Here is a 17,202-nt window from a genome sequence, read left to right on the forward strand (position 1 = left end):
GTTAGACGGGGTTAGGTGTAATTCTATATTGGACGCCTGTGTTCGATTCTCAAAAGCCGCTTAGGCGGCAGCTGATACCAGGCATCCTATACAGAATCAGAATTTTGTGTCAGTTCCCACCAAAACCCTGCCTCCAGGAACACCTTCACTAAATGCAAATTTATACATGCAACATCTGGATAAAAAGATACAGAATGTGGAATGATGTGTAGACTTTTACCTTCATTCAGAATGAGTGATTTTTAATTTCAATAGTCCTTTTCTTCAGGAAAAACAATGTTTTAACCATGGGAATGGCTTTTTGAAGTGCCCTGTATCTTTCTTTCATTTTCCCCTGGTCCTCTGGGTTTCTGGTCATTTGAAACTGATCTTTATTGGATTAAAGGTGCCATAATCCCTTCATCCATACTTCCCCAGATTTTCTTTTCTTTTTAACCTGCATCCCAGCTTATTTAAGTTAGGAATAAAACCAATGGTGTTTATTCAATAGCCTTGGTTCTCTCTGTCAGTTTGCTCATATGCTCCGCAGTCTGGCTATTAGGGAGGTAATTCTATAATTTGGTGCCTAGACAAACGTGCCATTTACATGCATCATAGGCAGTGGCATACCAAGGGGGGTTTGGGGGGCAGTCTGTACCGGGTGCAGCCCATAAGAGGGTGCTCTGAGCGAGGGCCGGCGTCACGGTCAGACTCTGGGAACTTCTTCTGGCAGTGGCAGCATTCAGAATTCGTTGCTCTGCCAGCGTCAGGCCTTCCTCTTTGCCGGGTCCTGATTGCGTAAACAGGAAGTAGGCATGATCTGGCAGAGAGGAAGGCCCAACGCCGGCAAGAGCAGTGAGTTCTGAATGTTGCACTGTTGACGAGGTGACAAAGAGAAGGAGGGAGGGGAGGGAGAAAGAGAAATGCAGCACTTGATTGAGGAGACTGAGGGAGGGAGAAGGAAGACTAGGGGAGAGGAGATAAAAGAGAGATGCCAGACCATGGGAAAGGATGGGAGAGAGGGAAAGGAAGGAAGGAAATGAGATGCCAGACCATGGAAGGGGAGGAACAGATGATAGGGCATGGGGGGGAGGGAAGGAAAGGGGACAGAGATGCTAAACCAGGGAGAAAGGAGGGAGGGAGAGAAAGGAAAGAGTGGAGATACCAGAGCATGGGGGAGGGAAGGGAAGGAGACAGAGAGTGAAAAACAGAGAAGGGATGAAGCTAAAATGTATCATGTACAAAGGAGAGAAGGGACACAGGGTAGACAGTTTAAGGAAGGGACATGGACGGACATGGACAGAAGATGCCTTATTGAAGGGGAGAGGACAGACACTGGATGGAATGGAGAAGATGAGGAAAGCAGAAACCAGAGATGACAAAAGATAAAAAAAAGATTTTTGTTTTGTTGCTTTAGAATAAAATAGTATTGTAGCTGTATTGATAAACATTTATAAACAGAAAATGGAAATAAAGTAATCTTTTTATTGGATTAATTTTAATACATTTTTTAACTAAAATTTGGAGACCAAAATCCCCTTCCTCAGCCAGTGGCGTACCAAGGGGGGGAGGAAAGCAGTCCGCACTGGGTGCAACTCCTGGGGTGTGTGTTAAAAAATGATTGACCTCAGGTATCACATACCCTAAATACGCCACTGATTATAGGCACCAATTAATTGGCAGTTATGTGCACATATGCACTAGACACTGTTGTATAAAATAATCCCTAAGTGCTATAGTGTGTAATTGTGCGGAGGGGAGCATGTACCTGGGTGGAGCATGGGAAAGCTCTGTGTCCAAGTGGCATGCATAACACAGAACACTATCAGTTATACACATCACTTGGTGCATGTACATCACCAAAATTCATCTCTTCCATTCTGAGCACACTAACAAAACCCTTGTCCACACTCTTATACCTCATGTTTAGATTACTGCAACTTGCTTCTCATAGCTCTCCCACTAAACCATCTACCTCAATATTTTCAAAATTCTGCTGCATGACTTATATTCTGCCAGTTTTGCTATACAGTACTCACATTAGTCTTCTATTCAGGTCACTTCATTGGCTCCCTATTCATTTTAACATACAGTTCAAACTCCTCTTATTGACTTACAAGTGTATTCACTCTGCAGATCCTCAGTATCTCTCCTTTCTTATCTCTCCCTATACTCCTTCCCAGGAACTCCATTCATCGGGTAAGCCTTTTTTATCCATACTCTTCTCCTCTACTGTCAACTCCAGACTCCGTCCCTTCTGCCTTGCTGCACTGTATGCCTGGAACAGACTGCCTGAGTAAGTACATCAAGCTCCATCTCTGGCAGTATTTAAATCTAGGCTAAAATCCACTTCTTTGAAGATGATTTCAGTTCCAAAATCCAACCCACTTTCTAAGCACCAATATCTGTCTTATCATTCCCTCTCTATTTCTCCCACCTGAGCGCAATGTCTTGATGCATTTTCTTTCCCAGTTTGTCCATTTTGACTAGATTGTAAGCTCTTTTGAGCAGATACTATCTCTTCTGTGTTTTGATGTACAGAGCTGTGTATGTCTATAGAAAAGATTAGAAGTAGTAGATGCCTGTGTATAAGACTCTGGTGAGACCTCATTTAGACAATTCGGTAGCATGGAATGTTGCTACTCTTTGGGTTTTGGCAAGGTACTAGTGACCTGGATTAGTCATTGTGAGAATGGGCTACCATGACCCAGTAAGGCTATTCTTATGTGATTTGGATTATTCTTCCTGATGTGCACCACTGCATTTGTCCACATTAAATTTCATCTGCCTTTTGGATGCCCAGTCTTCCAATTTCCTGAGGTCTTCCTGGAATTTCTCACGGTCCTCATGGGTTTTGGGTGATCTGTAAATTTAATCACCTCACTCGTTGTTCCAATTTCCAGATCATTTAAAAATATGTTAAATAGCACCAGTCACAGTACAGATCCCTACTGCACTTCACTATTTACTCTCCTCCAGTGAAAAAAATGGCCATTTAATCCTACCCGAAGTTAGTGCTTAAGGCAAAATAGCTCCCAAGGTCAGATGGAGCATCAATAGGAGAAGCTACATTCAAAATTTAGCTTCCCTCACTCTTAGCCCACTGATCTATTAGGTTGTCCTTTTACTCCTTTGCATTTTAAAATCCTACCTTTATTTCCCCTCTTATCCCCCCCCCCCCAAAAAAAAAAATCCATTTGATACAAAGAAGAGAAAACGTGTAACATTGGCAAAGAGAGAATGACAGCTGCGAAACAAGAAAGTTAATATTTCAGTGAAATATAATAATACCATGACCCAAAGGGCTCCTTTTATCAAGCCACGCTAGCGGGGTTAACACGCACGATGTTTCATCACACCCCCGTGCTGGCCAACAAACTACCCCCTGCTGAAGGGAGGCGGTAGCGGCTTGCGTGGCCGGCGGTTTAACGCGCGTTATTACGTGCGTTAAACCACTAGCGCAGCTTGATAAAAGGAGCCCTAAATTTCCTGGAGATGAAGTAAACAGTCCAGTCTGACGTATCAGTTCTCCAGCAAGTAATTTTACAGTTTTGAAAACAAGAAGAATTATAATAACCTAAATTATACATTTTGGTGGAATACAATGTCATATATTTAAAATGGAAAGAACAATAGCAATACAAAGAGGGACATACACTAAATTCATAAAAATATGGGGGCCATTGACAAAATACTGCAATGAATAAATATTAAGATTTCTCTTCTTCTTTTCTTCTTTTAAGTATCTTTTTTATGACGCACATAGAGGGGGGTTAATGAAAATAATATCTACATAATATGTTATAATATGTTATACAATATGTATGAATGAAAAATAATAAAAGGGTGGGGGGAGGGAGAGGGGATAAAAATATATTTAGAATATGATGTATAAGATACAAAAATGATATTGTGTATTTATCAATTGTAATTTAAAAAAAAAATTTTTGTACACTTTATGTAAAATTTGAAAATTAAAAATATTATATTAAAGTAATAAAAGGGTGGGGGGAGGGTGAGGAGGAAAATCAAACTTAGATAAATAATGTATTAGATATAAAAGTGATACTATGTATTTATCAATTGTATTTTAATATTTTGTACACTTTATGTAAAATTTGAAAATAAAAAATAATGGGAAAAAAAAGAAGAAAACAAGCTGTAGCAGGGACTGCAAATCATCCCAAAACCATTCATGTTAACAACATAAAAAAAAACTGCCCAGAGATGATCCAGGTCATCCAACGGAATGATCAGATTTTTTTTTTTTTCAGCTTCAATGAGAACAGCGTCAGAAATTTAAACATGAATTATGGAGCTCTCTGCATTCAGAGAACTGTGCTATATAAGACTGATTCTATTAGCTTTCGTTTTCAGAAAGGTACTCACAGCAGGTAAAGCAAAGAAAGAAATTCCAAGCAGAGCAAACCCTGCAGAGAGCAGCCTTCCGAGCCACGTATGAGGTGTTTTGTCGCCATAGCCAATCGTTGTTAATGTAATCTATAAATAGACAAAGACATGGAAGTATGAGGCAAACAGTTTCAGGCATTACTGAAAAAAAATCTGACAAGTCACAAGCTGCACTGACTGATTTGTTCTCTAATTATTGGCTTATAGGACCATTCATGATTTAAGGAACAGAAGACTCAAAATCAACTTTACCTCTTTACTGGGCTAATTAAATATACCAACTTTTGAGTGAGACGCTCATCTCATGAAGTTAATGCAAGTAACAATCCCAGTGATCTGGAAAGTGGGGAATAGCTCTCCAAAGCTACTCACTCGTATACTGTTTGGTCAATCGAGAAGGATATCATCTACCAATTATATGCTCACAAATGTATATGTGCACCACTTTATCTGTACAGTTGAAAATAATAGTGTGGAAAATGAACATGGTTCAATTTGATCTGATTATCTGATTCTGGGGCCCTTTCACTAAAATGTATGCAATGCAAACTATATTAAAGTGTTTTATGGTATTTTGCCTTGTAGCATGTGTTATCTTACACATTAGTAATTTTTGAAAAATATTTTTGGGAGAGATATGTCATGGGTGGCGAATGGTCATGAAAGCGTTAACCAGCTAGTGTATTTGCATTTGTGACCAATGGCAAGTCTTATGTGACTAATGCTGTGTTAAAACGGGAGCTTGCACGACATGGCACCGGGTTACGTGACGGCTAAGCTTCTTCCGTACGTGCTGAACAGGTCCCTCCCAAAGTGATATACGCCTCAAAAGACTCCCTGCGTCATGGAAGAGCAAACCTCCAAACGACATTCCTACTCCACTTCCTACCGAACCACAGGAATCAGCTGCCCTCCCTCCCCCCGGCAGATCAGATCTCTCTCTCTTTTTTTTTTTTTTTTAAATAAATCTTTATTGATTTTTTAACTTTGACAGTGCAATACAATTACTTGAACATAAATATTTCATAAAATGCACTATTAAATACACAATTTATACATAAAACAATCATTTCTCCCCCCTATCAATTATTAATACAAGAAGACAATTATGTGTTTACAAAATTATAATTAAGTAATTTTAATAATCAAAATAAATTCTCCCCCCCCTGGATGTGTAAGGAAATCCAACATAAATAAATAAATAAATAAATACATGACAATTATTACGATGTAACAAATACAGCCAATGGGCTCCACACTCTATTAAATGTACTACTAAACCCCAAACCCAAGATCTCTTGAAGTTAATATCCTCAACTTTAGGAAAGCAATAAAAACACACCTCTTCACCTAACTCCCCTGCCCAGCGGCCTAGTGAGGGTAAGAGGCGCTCCTCCCCTGACCTCCCCCATCTGCTCCTTCCCTGCCCCCGTACCCCTTTTATGCTCTCACGCAAGCAGCAACCCCAACCGGCTGCTCGCGCCAGTGTCGGCTCTTCCTCTGTCACTTCCCAAGGTGCGGATCCAGGAAGTGATGTCAGAGGAAGAGCCGACACTGGCGCGAGCAGAAGATTGGGGTGGCTGCTTGCGCCGCAAACGTTAAAGAGGTACAGGGGAATGGAAGTAGCACACGCACAAGGTGGGGGAAGGTGGGGAAGGAGCAGAAGCGTGGAGCAGGAGGATGGGTGCTGGTGCCCCCACTAAGATGGCGCCCGGGAAAACTGCCTCCCCCCTTACTACGCAACTGTCCCTGCCCATGATCGATAAATTACAAAGATCGCAGTATGTGTCAGGTTAAGATAAAAACTTGCATCACTATTCCTCATCCTCTTCATTCTCCTCCTTTTTAGGGTTACTTCACTTTTATGTTTACCTATGTTCTTGCCTTGTATGACCTCAGAAGCATTATGGAGAGATAAATATGTTTTTCTGGTTGTAACCTGTTATATATTATGCTTTGTATCTTTTGTACAGAATCTATGTTTTTATGATGCAAAAATTTCAATAAAAAATTTTGAACTGAAAAAAGAAAAATCTAGCACTGTAACTTTGGAAAATTTAACCTGTACACTGTCTAAGTGTATCAAATTAGATAAAACTTGCATTGGATAACTATGGCAAATTGTAACCTGTATATTAGTGTTAGACCCCTAGTATGTGTCAAGTTAGGATAAAGATGATAAAGGTTGATGGAACTCCTCTCGTATGAGGAAAGACTAAAATGGTTAGAGCTCTTCATCTTGGAAAAGAGACAGCTGAGGGGAGATAGGATTGAAGTCTACAAAATCCTGAGTGGAGTAGAACGGGTACAAGTGGATCGATTTTTCGCTCAGTCAAAAATGTTAAAGACTAGGAGACACTCGATGAAGTTACAGGGAAATACTTTTAAAACCACTAGGAGGGAATTTTTTTCCACTCAGAAAATAGTTAAGCTCTGGAACATGTTGCCAGAGGATGTGGTAAGAGCGGATAGTGCAGCTGGTTTTAAGAAAGGTTTGGACAATTTCCTGGAGGAAAAGTCCATAGTCTGTTATTGACAAAGACATGGGGGAAGCCACTGCTTGCCCTGGATTGGCAGCATAGAATGTTGCTACTCTTTGGGTTTTGGCCAGGTACTAGTGACCTGGATTGGCCACCATGAGAACGGGTTACTGGGCTTGATGGACCGTTGGCCTAACCCAGTAAGGCTATTCTTATGTTCTTATTGTAAACTTGTACTGTAATTATGGCAAATCTAATGCAAATCGTAACCTAACTGTATATTATGTTTGTTTAACTTGTAACCCGTTCTGAGCTCTTTGGAGAAAACGGGACAGAAAGCAGATGAAATAAATAATGCCTTCTAAATATGAGGCAGTGCGGCCTAATTCTATACATGGTGCCTAAAAATTAGGTGTCGCTAGGTGTCCTAATTTTAGGTGTGCCCTACTTAATGCCAGGGTTTTCTTGGCTTAAATGCCTGTGACTAGGTTAGGCGCCTACTGACCTAAATAAACAGGTGCCTAAAGTTATGCACCTATCATGATTAGTAAATTGGCTTTAATTATGAGCTTTAACAAGCTCATAATCGGGAAAAAAAAAATTAATTGGGTGATAAACATAGAAACATAGAAATAGACGGCAGATAAGGGCCACGGCCCATCTAGTCTGCCCACCCTAATGACCCTCCCCTACCTTTGCCTAGTGAATAGAACCCACGTGTCAATCCCATTTGGCCTTAAAATCAGGCACGCTGCTGGCCTCAATCACCTGAAGTGGAAGACTATTCCAGCGATCAACCACCCTTTCAGTGAAAAATAATTTCCTGGTGTTCCCGCCCCTGATTTTCCACGGATGCCCTCTTGTTGCCGTGGGTCCCTTGAAAAAGAAGATATCTTCTTCCGCTTCGATGCGGCCCGTGAGATACTTGATAGGTGCTTAAGTTTTTAGGCACGATTCTACAAAAGATAGGCGCCTATGGCATGGTATCTAATGACACCTAACAGTAAACTAGGCATGTTTAGGGGTGGAGAATGACTTTAGTGCTGCTAGGTGCAATTCTCTAAAAGACTTAGGCGCCTACATTACAGGCACCTACGTTTTAAGTTAGGCGCCTCTAAGCGCAATTCTGTAATGAGTGCCTAAAAGTGATTTGCATGTGATAGGCGTTGCCAGAGGATGTGGTAAGAGCGGTTAATGTAACTGGTTTTACAAAAAAAAAAAAGGTTTGGACAAGTTCCTGGAGGAAAAGTCCATAAGCTGCCATTGAGACAGACTTGCCCTGGATCGGTGGCATGGAATGTTGCTACTATTTGGGTTTTATCCAGGTGCTTGTGACCTGGATTGGCCTCCGTGAAGATGGGATACTGAGCTAGATGGACCATTGGTCTGATCTTGTAAGGCTATTCTTATTTTCTTATATTCGTGCCCATTTTAGGTGCCCATTACAGAATCCGTCCCCTTATTGCACTGTATTGTATTTTCTAATTATTAGTTTGATCACTAGAATATGCTTCTTTTTTGGCAGAACAGAGTTATGGGGCTTCTCGTTCAATGACCCTATTTCTGAGTTCCCCTACTTTTCTCTTTCAGCAGCAAGTGTTTTATTTCATCTGTATCCACACTACAATCATCCTTCACATCCATGTTTTCAAATGAATATGTACACTTTTGGAAAAAATATTTCCAGCCATTTCACTTTAGCTCTGTTTTTATGCAATCAACATTTTCATATGATCTGCTTTACTTACTGTGCCCCACCATAGAGCATCGGCATAAGTGGAAAACTGAGTATTGGCTTCTTTCTCCACCAGATAGACCAGGAAAGATGAAAAGATGAGAACTAAAAACCCTATGTACCAAGCAGTGATGAGTTCCTGTATAACGAAAAGATTGATTACAAGAAACCTAGTGAGACACAGTAGCTGAAAACCACCTTAAATTCAAATGTCATCTGTCTCTTATCAGAATATTACAAATGAATAATTACCATGAAAAAGGTTAAGTTTAGCTGCTTGCGTCGCCAGAAGGTTATCAAACATCTTTTTGCGCTGAGTGCCCTTGAGTGGAGGGAAGGCAAAAGGGTTTGGAGTTCTTCTCTGACCAGATCCTCACCTCAAGACAAAGAAGAACTCCAAACCCTTTTGCCTTCCCTCCACTCAAGGGCACTCAGCGCATAAAGATGTTTGATAACCTTCTGGCGACGCAAGCAGCAAAACTTAACCACTCCATCTCCAATCTGTTGACGGCAACGGGCGACTTCAAAACTTTTCGAAAAGAAATCAAAACCCTACTTTTCAAAAAATTTATCCAGATATCTTAACCCAACCCTTCCCCCTCCTCCTAGATAAATTCTCCCCCAAAACCTCCACTTAAATAATCTCTTCCTCCCCAAAACACCAACCAAGTATTCAGATCCCTGAAATGTAACGTAATCTTATTTGTATTCTAACTGTAATCTATTTGTTATATCACACAGTAACGTACAGTCAATTTAATATCCAATTTGCAAGTTCTTCCGGAATTAATCCAGCTACCTCTCCTCCCTTGTAACCAAAAATAAACAAACAAACTGTTGTAACTTCACTGGAAATGTCCAGTTAGCTCTTTTGTAATCCGCCTTGAACTGCAAGGTATAGGCGGAATAGAAGTCCCTAATGTAATGTAAAAAGAACAAAAAGCATATGGAAAAAAAACCTTAGTGAGATACAACAGGTGTATACCACCTTAAATTGTTATCTGCCTTCTCTGAATACTATAATTTAATAATTACTATGAAAAAGTAATAACAACTCTTGCTCCTATATTCAAAGAATCTTATCAAGGTAGGGAAGGCTCTTATAAGTGCCCCCTCCCACTGGAGCAAGAACTGGATTTTCAGAAGTATCATTCACATAATGCCACTGGAAATCACTGATTTGTAAAAAAAACACTGTGTGGGATATAAGCAGCGTGGTCTGGAGTGGAGCAGGGATTTATCTGGGCACCATCAATAACTTAGGGGTCCTTTTACAAAGGCGCGGTAGCGGTTTAATGCGCAGAATACCACGCGTTAAACTGCCTGCCACGCTAGTACCTAACGCCTCTATTGACGAGGCGTTAGGATTTTAGGCGGGCGCGGGGGTTAGCGCGTGATGAAATGTCTGACGCGCTAACCCCTGTAGAGCGCCTTGATAAAAGTAGCCCTTAGTGGTCATTTTATTAAGGTGTGCTAACCGATTTAGCATGTGCTAAAGATTGGCGTGTGCTAAACGCCAAGATGCCCATAAGAATATAATGGACGTCTTAGCCTTTAGTGCGCGCTAAATCGTTTAGTGCACCTTAATAAAAGGACCCCTAAGAGAGGTTAGGCTACAAAATAGTGACCGCCTTAGTTCCGGATATTCTGCACTGCTATTCAGGTATGGTCTCGTGCTGAATATCCAGGCATAATTTTAAATATTGCGATAAAGTTTAAGGGCTGCTTTTACAAAGCTGCGTTAGCGGTTTAATGCGTGTAACAGCGCGCGCTAATTTGCCGGCCGAGCTAGCTGCTACCGCCTCCTCTTGAGCAGGCGGTAGTTTTTCGGCCAGCGCGGGGGTTAGCGGGCGCTAAAAAGTTGCGTGCAATAAAGCCGCTCACGCGGCTTCGTAAAAGGAGCCCTCAATATTGGAGGGAATTTTCCGCTGAACATAACGTTTGTGACAGGGAAGCTCCTGTCACAGTGAAAACTACTGCTAAAACTCCCCAACATGCAGCACAGGGTTCTGTAAAACCCGACCTGGAGCCAGAACAGCTGGCTCAGCCCAGAGAATGCAAGAAAAGGCAGGTCCCAGCACAGCTCAAGAGCCAGATAGGGAGGGCTCTGAAAACCACTAATTTCCCCTATCACTCCTTTCCCCAAGGCAGGGAGAAACTTGACACCAATTTGGAAAGGGATGGAGTCAGCCCACAGAGTTTGCAGGCTGGGAAGCCTCAAAGGCAAAGTCAGTTAGAGTGGAAGGGGGAGGACACAGCTGGCTCTGATTACAGAAGCCCAAACGATCCACAGAGATTCCAGTTTTCACACCTGGCCTAAGCCCCAGCAGGGAAGTTTTGGAGGAACCCAGTCCACAAGGGGAGGCAGCACAACCCACGGGAGGTATAGTGACTTGCAGATTAAACCCCAGAGGGAAAGGCTGAAATTATCCCCAGGGAAATGCTGCAGGCGTTTTGGCAGACCTGCAGGAAGGGGGATGGGATGCACAGCCTGGGAGGAATGAGGAAATGCTAAGTCAGAGTTCCCATGAGGGTGAATGGGAAACGTGCAGTGTCCCGAGAGATAATGTAAGTGTGGAGGACATGGACCTGGGAGTATGCAGTATGTGAAAGTCCTCAGCTAATTTCATGAAGAAAGTTCTCCATTGTTTTTTTTTCACACTGAAGCCAAAGCACAATTGCTGGCAGAGCTGGGGCAGCTCTGCCTAATTAGGTGAGAAAAGCTTGTCTGAAGATAAAGAGAGCTGAGAGGTGAAAAGGTTGACACAAGCTGTGCGCAGCTATAAAGCCAGAAGTTGTTGGGGTCCAGAGAGACCAGTAAATCCCAGTGGGGATATGAGCCGATGAAGGCACTGAACTGATGTAACATTTTGAGTTTATATTATCTTTCTTTTGATAAGGAGGGGCAATCCAGCTCCTCAGTAAAAACCCATAAGACTCACCTGGACTGTGACATAGTAGCGTGCAGGATGCACCCAAAGGACTCTAACAAACCAATGTGAATGTTTTCTTTTTACTTTGGGACACTAATAAACCTGATACTATTTTCCCGAAATCCAGTATCCGGGATTTTCCTTCACACAACCACATAAAAGGCGTTTCAAAATTCTTGCTTGTGGTCCGAGCCCGGCTTCCTACCTACTCAGGAACCGGCCCGGCCACACGTTACTGAATGTGGTTGAGCCTTTGTACAGATCTGCCAGTTGGTCCCATTTTAAAGTCAAAGCGAGCCAGCAAGAAGTAAGCCTCCACCCTCCAGTCGTTGCACTGAGACCCTTCTGTGCCCCAGGATACAGAAAGGATAACAAGGAGATGCAGCTAAGTGGGGCAGGACAGGGAAGTCTCAAGAGGTATAGTTTGTTTGTTTTTTCTCTATTTTTTAGTTTTTCTTAGACAAAAAAGAAAATTTAATAGGCTATGTTTGAATTACAATATTCCAGGAGGAATATTACATAGACCACTTAGCCATGCCTCATGATGTGAAACAAAAGTTTGCATTTTTTCTTCAGCATTATGAAAAGGAGCAATTAGTTCACTTCATAGTTGAAAACATGTATCTAACTGCACTAATTAGGGATTCAACCCTTCCGCAGAGTAAAAAAAACCCAACAAACCTGCTTGTAAAAGCTCAAACAAACCACATGCTCCAATACATTATCAAGCACGTGTGTCCTTCAATAAAACAGCGGAATTGACTGATACACCCTCCAGCATCAAATTCTGGTAGAGATTTGCTATAAGCTGTGAAGCTATAACTGGACTGTTCCATCAGTGGCAACGAGGAAGCTTGTCCTGCCATTTTCAAAAATAAATCATAGAATGTGCCTGTAGGTATGAAATGTGTCGGTGCTTTATAGTAGATGGCTGTGCCCTGCTGAAGGTAAGCCTTAGTGCAAAGCTGAGTTCTCTGAACATTCTGATGCTTACGGCCTCTTTTACAAAGCCGCGCGGCAACAGCCCTGAAGCCCTTTAAATCTCTATGGGCTTCGGAGCCATTAGCGCAGCGCAGCGCAGCCGCTAGCGCGGCTTGGTAAAAGAGGCCATTAATATTGGAACAATTAATTTTTTTCCCTCCAAAATTTTAAATTTGAACTTTTAAGCTATGCATTGCCTCTGAATAATTTGTACGTGCTACGATCTATTGGTCAACAATTATCTGTACCTTCATTAAAAATAATTGGGACAAGACGCTTGGCGAACTTTTCTGTCACAGCTCTCCAGCTGTGGAATGCTCTTCTCTCAGAACTAAGAGAAGAAAAATTATATACAGGCGGTTGTTAATTTTTTTTAAAATAAATAAATAAATACTTGACCGTTTTAAAGGGAAACTGAAAAGTCATCTATTTAAAGATGCATTTTCGATATAATCTCGAAGCTACTTAGGGCTCCTTTTACTAAGCTGCGTTAGGGCTTTAATGCGCGGAATAGCGTGCGCTACATTGCTGCGCGCACTAGACCTTAACGCCAGCACTGAGCTGGCGTTAGTTCTAGAAGCGTAGCGTGCGGTGTAGCGGGTGGTAATTTCCTGCGTGCGCTAAAAACGCTAGCGCACCTTAGTAAAAGGAGCCCTTAATGTCGTTATTCCTAGCGAAAGAATCTAGCCTCTCTCTGCTAACCCTCCCTAACTGTTCTGCCCTTGAATGTTTTTCTTTTCCCCAACGATTGTAGTTCCTCCCCGTCTACCCTCATGTTTCAGTATGTCTGGTTAGTCTGATGTTCTCTTTATGTATTTTTATCCCTGTATAATTTCATTTTTGTCTTTCGCCTAGAAATCCTTGAATAGATGATTATATCAAATCTTAATAAAACTTTAAACTTGAAAACAAAGTAATAGAAAATATCACTACCACTGCAAGGATGATCCATTCTGGTTCTAGATTAGTTCTGAGGATTTCAGTTTCAAAGGAGATCTTACTACCAGCTTAAGATTGCTAATGGACCACTGACGGGGGTAATAAGGAATAACAGCTTGGAGCAAAGAGATACCCACAACAGACTAGACGTGGGTATAAAAAGCCAGTAGGACAACCCCTAAAAGTTACAGAGGTAAAAAAGGAACCTCAGGAGTTTAGGCACTTTAATAGAGGAATGAAACTCTCAAACAGGCTCTTAGACAGTCATCACATACACTTCCCATCTTCTGCCCTAAGGAAGACAGGGATCCAATCACAGTGGAGGAGGAGGAGGGATGCCAGTTAAGAGCATAAGAACAGAAGAGTTGTCATATTGGGACAGGCTGAAAGTTCATCAAGCCCAGGATCCTGTTTCCAGGAGATCCCAAGAAGAAAATCAGAATTTATGCTGCTTTACTAAGAATAAGTAGCGGATTTCCCCAAGTCCATCTTAAAAATGGCTTCTAGACTTTTCTTTCAGGAAATTATCCAAACTTTTTTGTTTTTAAAACCTTATTAAGCTAATTGCTTTCATCACATTCTCTGGCAATGAATTCCAGAGTATATTAGATGTTGAGATCTCCAAGAATCTTGGAGAGAGCGAGAACTAGAAGGCATTGAGCATGCACAGATGCTCAAAGCCCAGCACAAGCAAGAGGGAGGATCTTCGGGCAACTGCACCGGCATGTCCTGTACGTTGGTGCTGGTGCCAGATAGGGGGTAAGAGATTGTGTTTGTGTGGGTGGGCATGTGGGGGATGCCAGATTGGGGGAGGGGGGCTCGCAAATCGAGTCAATGCTCAGTTTGCGAGGCACAATTTGTGAGAATGTTTTGCTCGTCTTGCAAACTGCGTTACTCGCAAACCGAGGATTGACTGTAGCGGAATTAGAAAAGGTACAGAGAAGAGCGAAGAAAATGATTACGTTTCAAGTTTATTTGATTTTTTATATACTGTCTATCAGAAACATCTAAACGGTTTACAATGAAATTGGACATAGAAAAAACAAACTAACTAATAACAGTTACAGGGAAGATAATAATCAACCAACATGAAACAGGAGGGATAGAGAGAAAGAAATACAATGTAATAAAAGAAAGTAGAGATACGAGGAGAACAAAAATGGGAGGGGGTAATGAAAATGATTCCTTGCTCGAGTTGTTTTTTTTTTTATACATTATATGCGTCTTTAAACAACAATGATTTAAGATTTGATTTGAACTTTGAAATAGTTTTCCTGTCTGAGATGTTCAGGCACAGTGTTCCTTAAGGAGGGGGCTGTAATGGAAAAAAAATGGATTTTCACATTGTGTCATAGACGATTTGATGCACTGAGGGGAATTCCCTATGTGGAAAGGCTAAAGCAGCCAGGGCTTTTCAGCCTGGAGAACGGACAACTCAGGGGAGATATGATAGTAGAGTGCAATAGGTAGCTGTGAACCACTTGTTTACTCTTTTCAAAAATACTAGGACTAGGGGCCATGCAATAAAGCTACTAAGTTGTAATTAAACTCTGGAATTTTTTTTGTCGGAGAATGTGGTGAAAGCAGTCAGCTTAGCATGGTTTAAAAAAGGTTTGGCTAACTTCCTAACAGAAAAGCCAATAAACCATTATTAAGATAGACTTGGGGAAATCTACTGCTTATTCCTAGGATAAGCAACAGAAAATCTGTTTTATATTTATATTATGACCTGGGTTGGCCACTGTTGGAAACAGAATGGGCTTGATGGACCTTTGGTCTGTCCCAGTATAGCAACTTATGTTCTTATAAACAGAGAGACAGAATCCTAAGAACTATTAGCACATTAATTGCCACAGCCTAAGGTGGCCAATAGAACAAATTTGCATATGTGCTTTACCTATTTCAAATTGCCTTTGTTCTGTTCCTATTTATAAGTGAAAAGAGATTCTGGAAGCTATTTTCAACTGGGAAGTATCCTAGAATCATCTCAGCAGTTACTTTCCTGTTCTACATTTGATTGATGTTAAATTGAATTTCACCCTGTGAAAGAAAGGAAGTTAAATTAAGGATAACTTCGGCTGAGGCTAATGCCCTTATGTGGATTTTTCTGATATCTCTATGGGAGCTGAGTCTTCAATATATGTCCCTTGATATGCATGTGGTTAGTACACATGATATCAGACCAGGGCAATATTTGTTAAGTGAAAGCAGTGAACAAATTAAAAAAATGGATATTGGTCTAATAGAACCACTTGTTTCAATTTATTCATTTCACAGTTTCTTCATCAATGCTTGTGGAAGGTAATTTAGATAAGAGTAATTCCTTTTTATCCTACTAGACCAGTCCAGACAAGTGGATTAAATTCCCTTACCAGTAGATGGAGGTAAAGACCTGGAAATTTTCACAGAAACATCAACATAGCATAGGGAGTGGTATAGCACTGGAACTTGCCAGTACAGTATTCTGTACTTTCAGCGGATGGTTGCAGTATGGACTGGTACAACAGATTTTGAATTAATTTGGTCTAGCATCCTCACATGCAGTCCGCATTTAGCTTTCTCACTGCATTCTATAAATGAATCAGAGATTGGTTCATGGACTATTTAACTGAATGAACACCTGGACTGTTGCCTTTGTACCAATATCTTAACCTGTGGGTCATGGTTTTCTAAATGGCTTGACATTTCTAGCACTGGTTCTCCGAAGTCCTGAAAGGTAGGGTAAGGCCTTTTAAGGGTCCCTCCTTAGCTCCTTTTCTGCCTAAAATATTCCTGCTCCCTTCTCCTCCTCTGAAACAGGGGGATTTAGGGGATGGTTTGATTGCCTCCTTGAATTTAAAGTGAAAAAAAAAGAACAAAAGAAAAGAGTAAGGGAAAGCACAAAGCCCTTAGCAACTGAAATTCATGCTGTCTTCCAGAAACAATTGTGTTTCTACTAGAGAGTAATGCGGGAACAAAAATTCATCTCCGTCCCCACATTTTCATCCCTGCCCCCTCCCCGTCCTGGCGGTTTTCATCCCCGAACCACAGTCTTAATTTTCTTCCTGTGATTCCCCGCTCAAAGCAGAAACATGATTTTATGCAATTTTATGAGCCTAGGGCATTACAAATAAATATTTTAAGCCTATCTATACTGTGTGTGTGTATGTATATATATGTATGTATGTATATATATGTATGTGTGTGTATGTATATATATGTATGTGTGTGTATGTATATATATGTATGTATATATATATATATATATATATATATACATACATACCGTATTTTTCACTCCATAAGACGCACCCTAGATTTAGAGGAGGAAAAACAAAACAAAATAAAAATATTCGGAACCAAATTGTGCCTCTGAACCTAGCCCCCTAGAAAAATAGACAAATATACTGCAGCAGACAGATTTTGATCACTAAATTGAAATCCTACTTTTGTTGTCTGGTGATTTCTGGTTGTACTAGATAATTCTTTCTTTCATTCTTTCCTTTGGCCCAACAATTGTCTCTTTCTATTCCCTTCCTCCTTCTTTCCTTCCTATGTCCCGAGTTCATGCCCCTTCCCCCTCACTGCCTTCCAGCCTATGTCCTTCCTCCCTCCTGCACCGAAGCTTGCTTGCCTTCCTCCCTGCCGCACCGAAGCCTGCCTTCCTCCCTGCCGCACCAATTCCTCCACTTGCCCACTGCTGCCGCAACTCTTTTTAAGGGAAGGGCCGGCGGTGTGCAATCGGGCCCACAAGCCTTCCCCCGAC

General features: G+C 41.3%; 1 protein-coding gene across 4 annotated transcripts in view; it reads right to left on the reverse strand.

The window, feature by feature from the left end:
* Positions 1-17,202, reverse strand: part of KCNQ5 (potassium voltage-gated channel subfamily Q member 5) — a 919,416-nt gene that overhangs the window by 154,925 nt on the left and 747,289 nt on the right. For all 4 annotated transcript variants that reach the window (XM_033936063.1, XM_033936064.1, XM_033936062.1 and 1 more), the window contains exons 5-6: positions 8,618-8,743; positions 4,369-4,479 (exon numbers count right to left, since the gene is read on the reverse strand). In XM_033936063.1, coding sequence (XP_033791954.1) covers positions 4,369-4,479; positions 8,618-8,743 — 237 coding nt within the window. The remainder of the gene's footprint in view (positions 1-4,368; positions 4,480-8,617; positions 8,744-17,202) is intronic.

The sequence above is a fragment of the Geotrypetes seraphini genome, chromosome 3 (genome assembly GCF_902459505.1).
Source record: "Geotrypetes seraphini chromosome 3, aGeoSer1.1, whole genome shotgun sequence".
Lineage (NCBI taxonomy): Eukaryota > Metazoa > Chordata > Amphibia > Gymnophiona > Dermophiidae > Geotrypetes > Geotrypetes seraphini.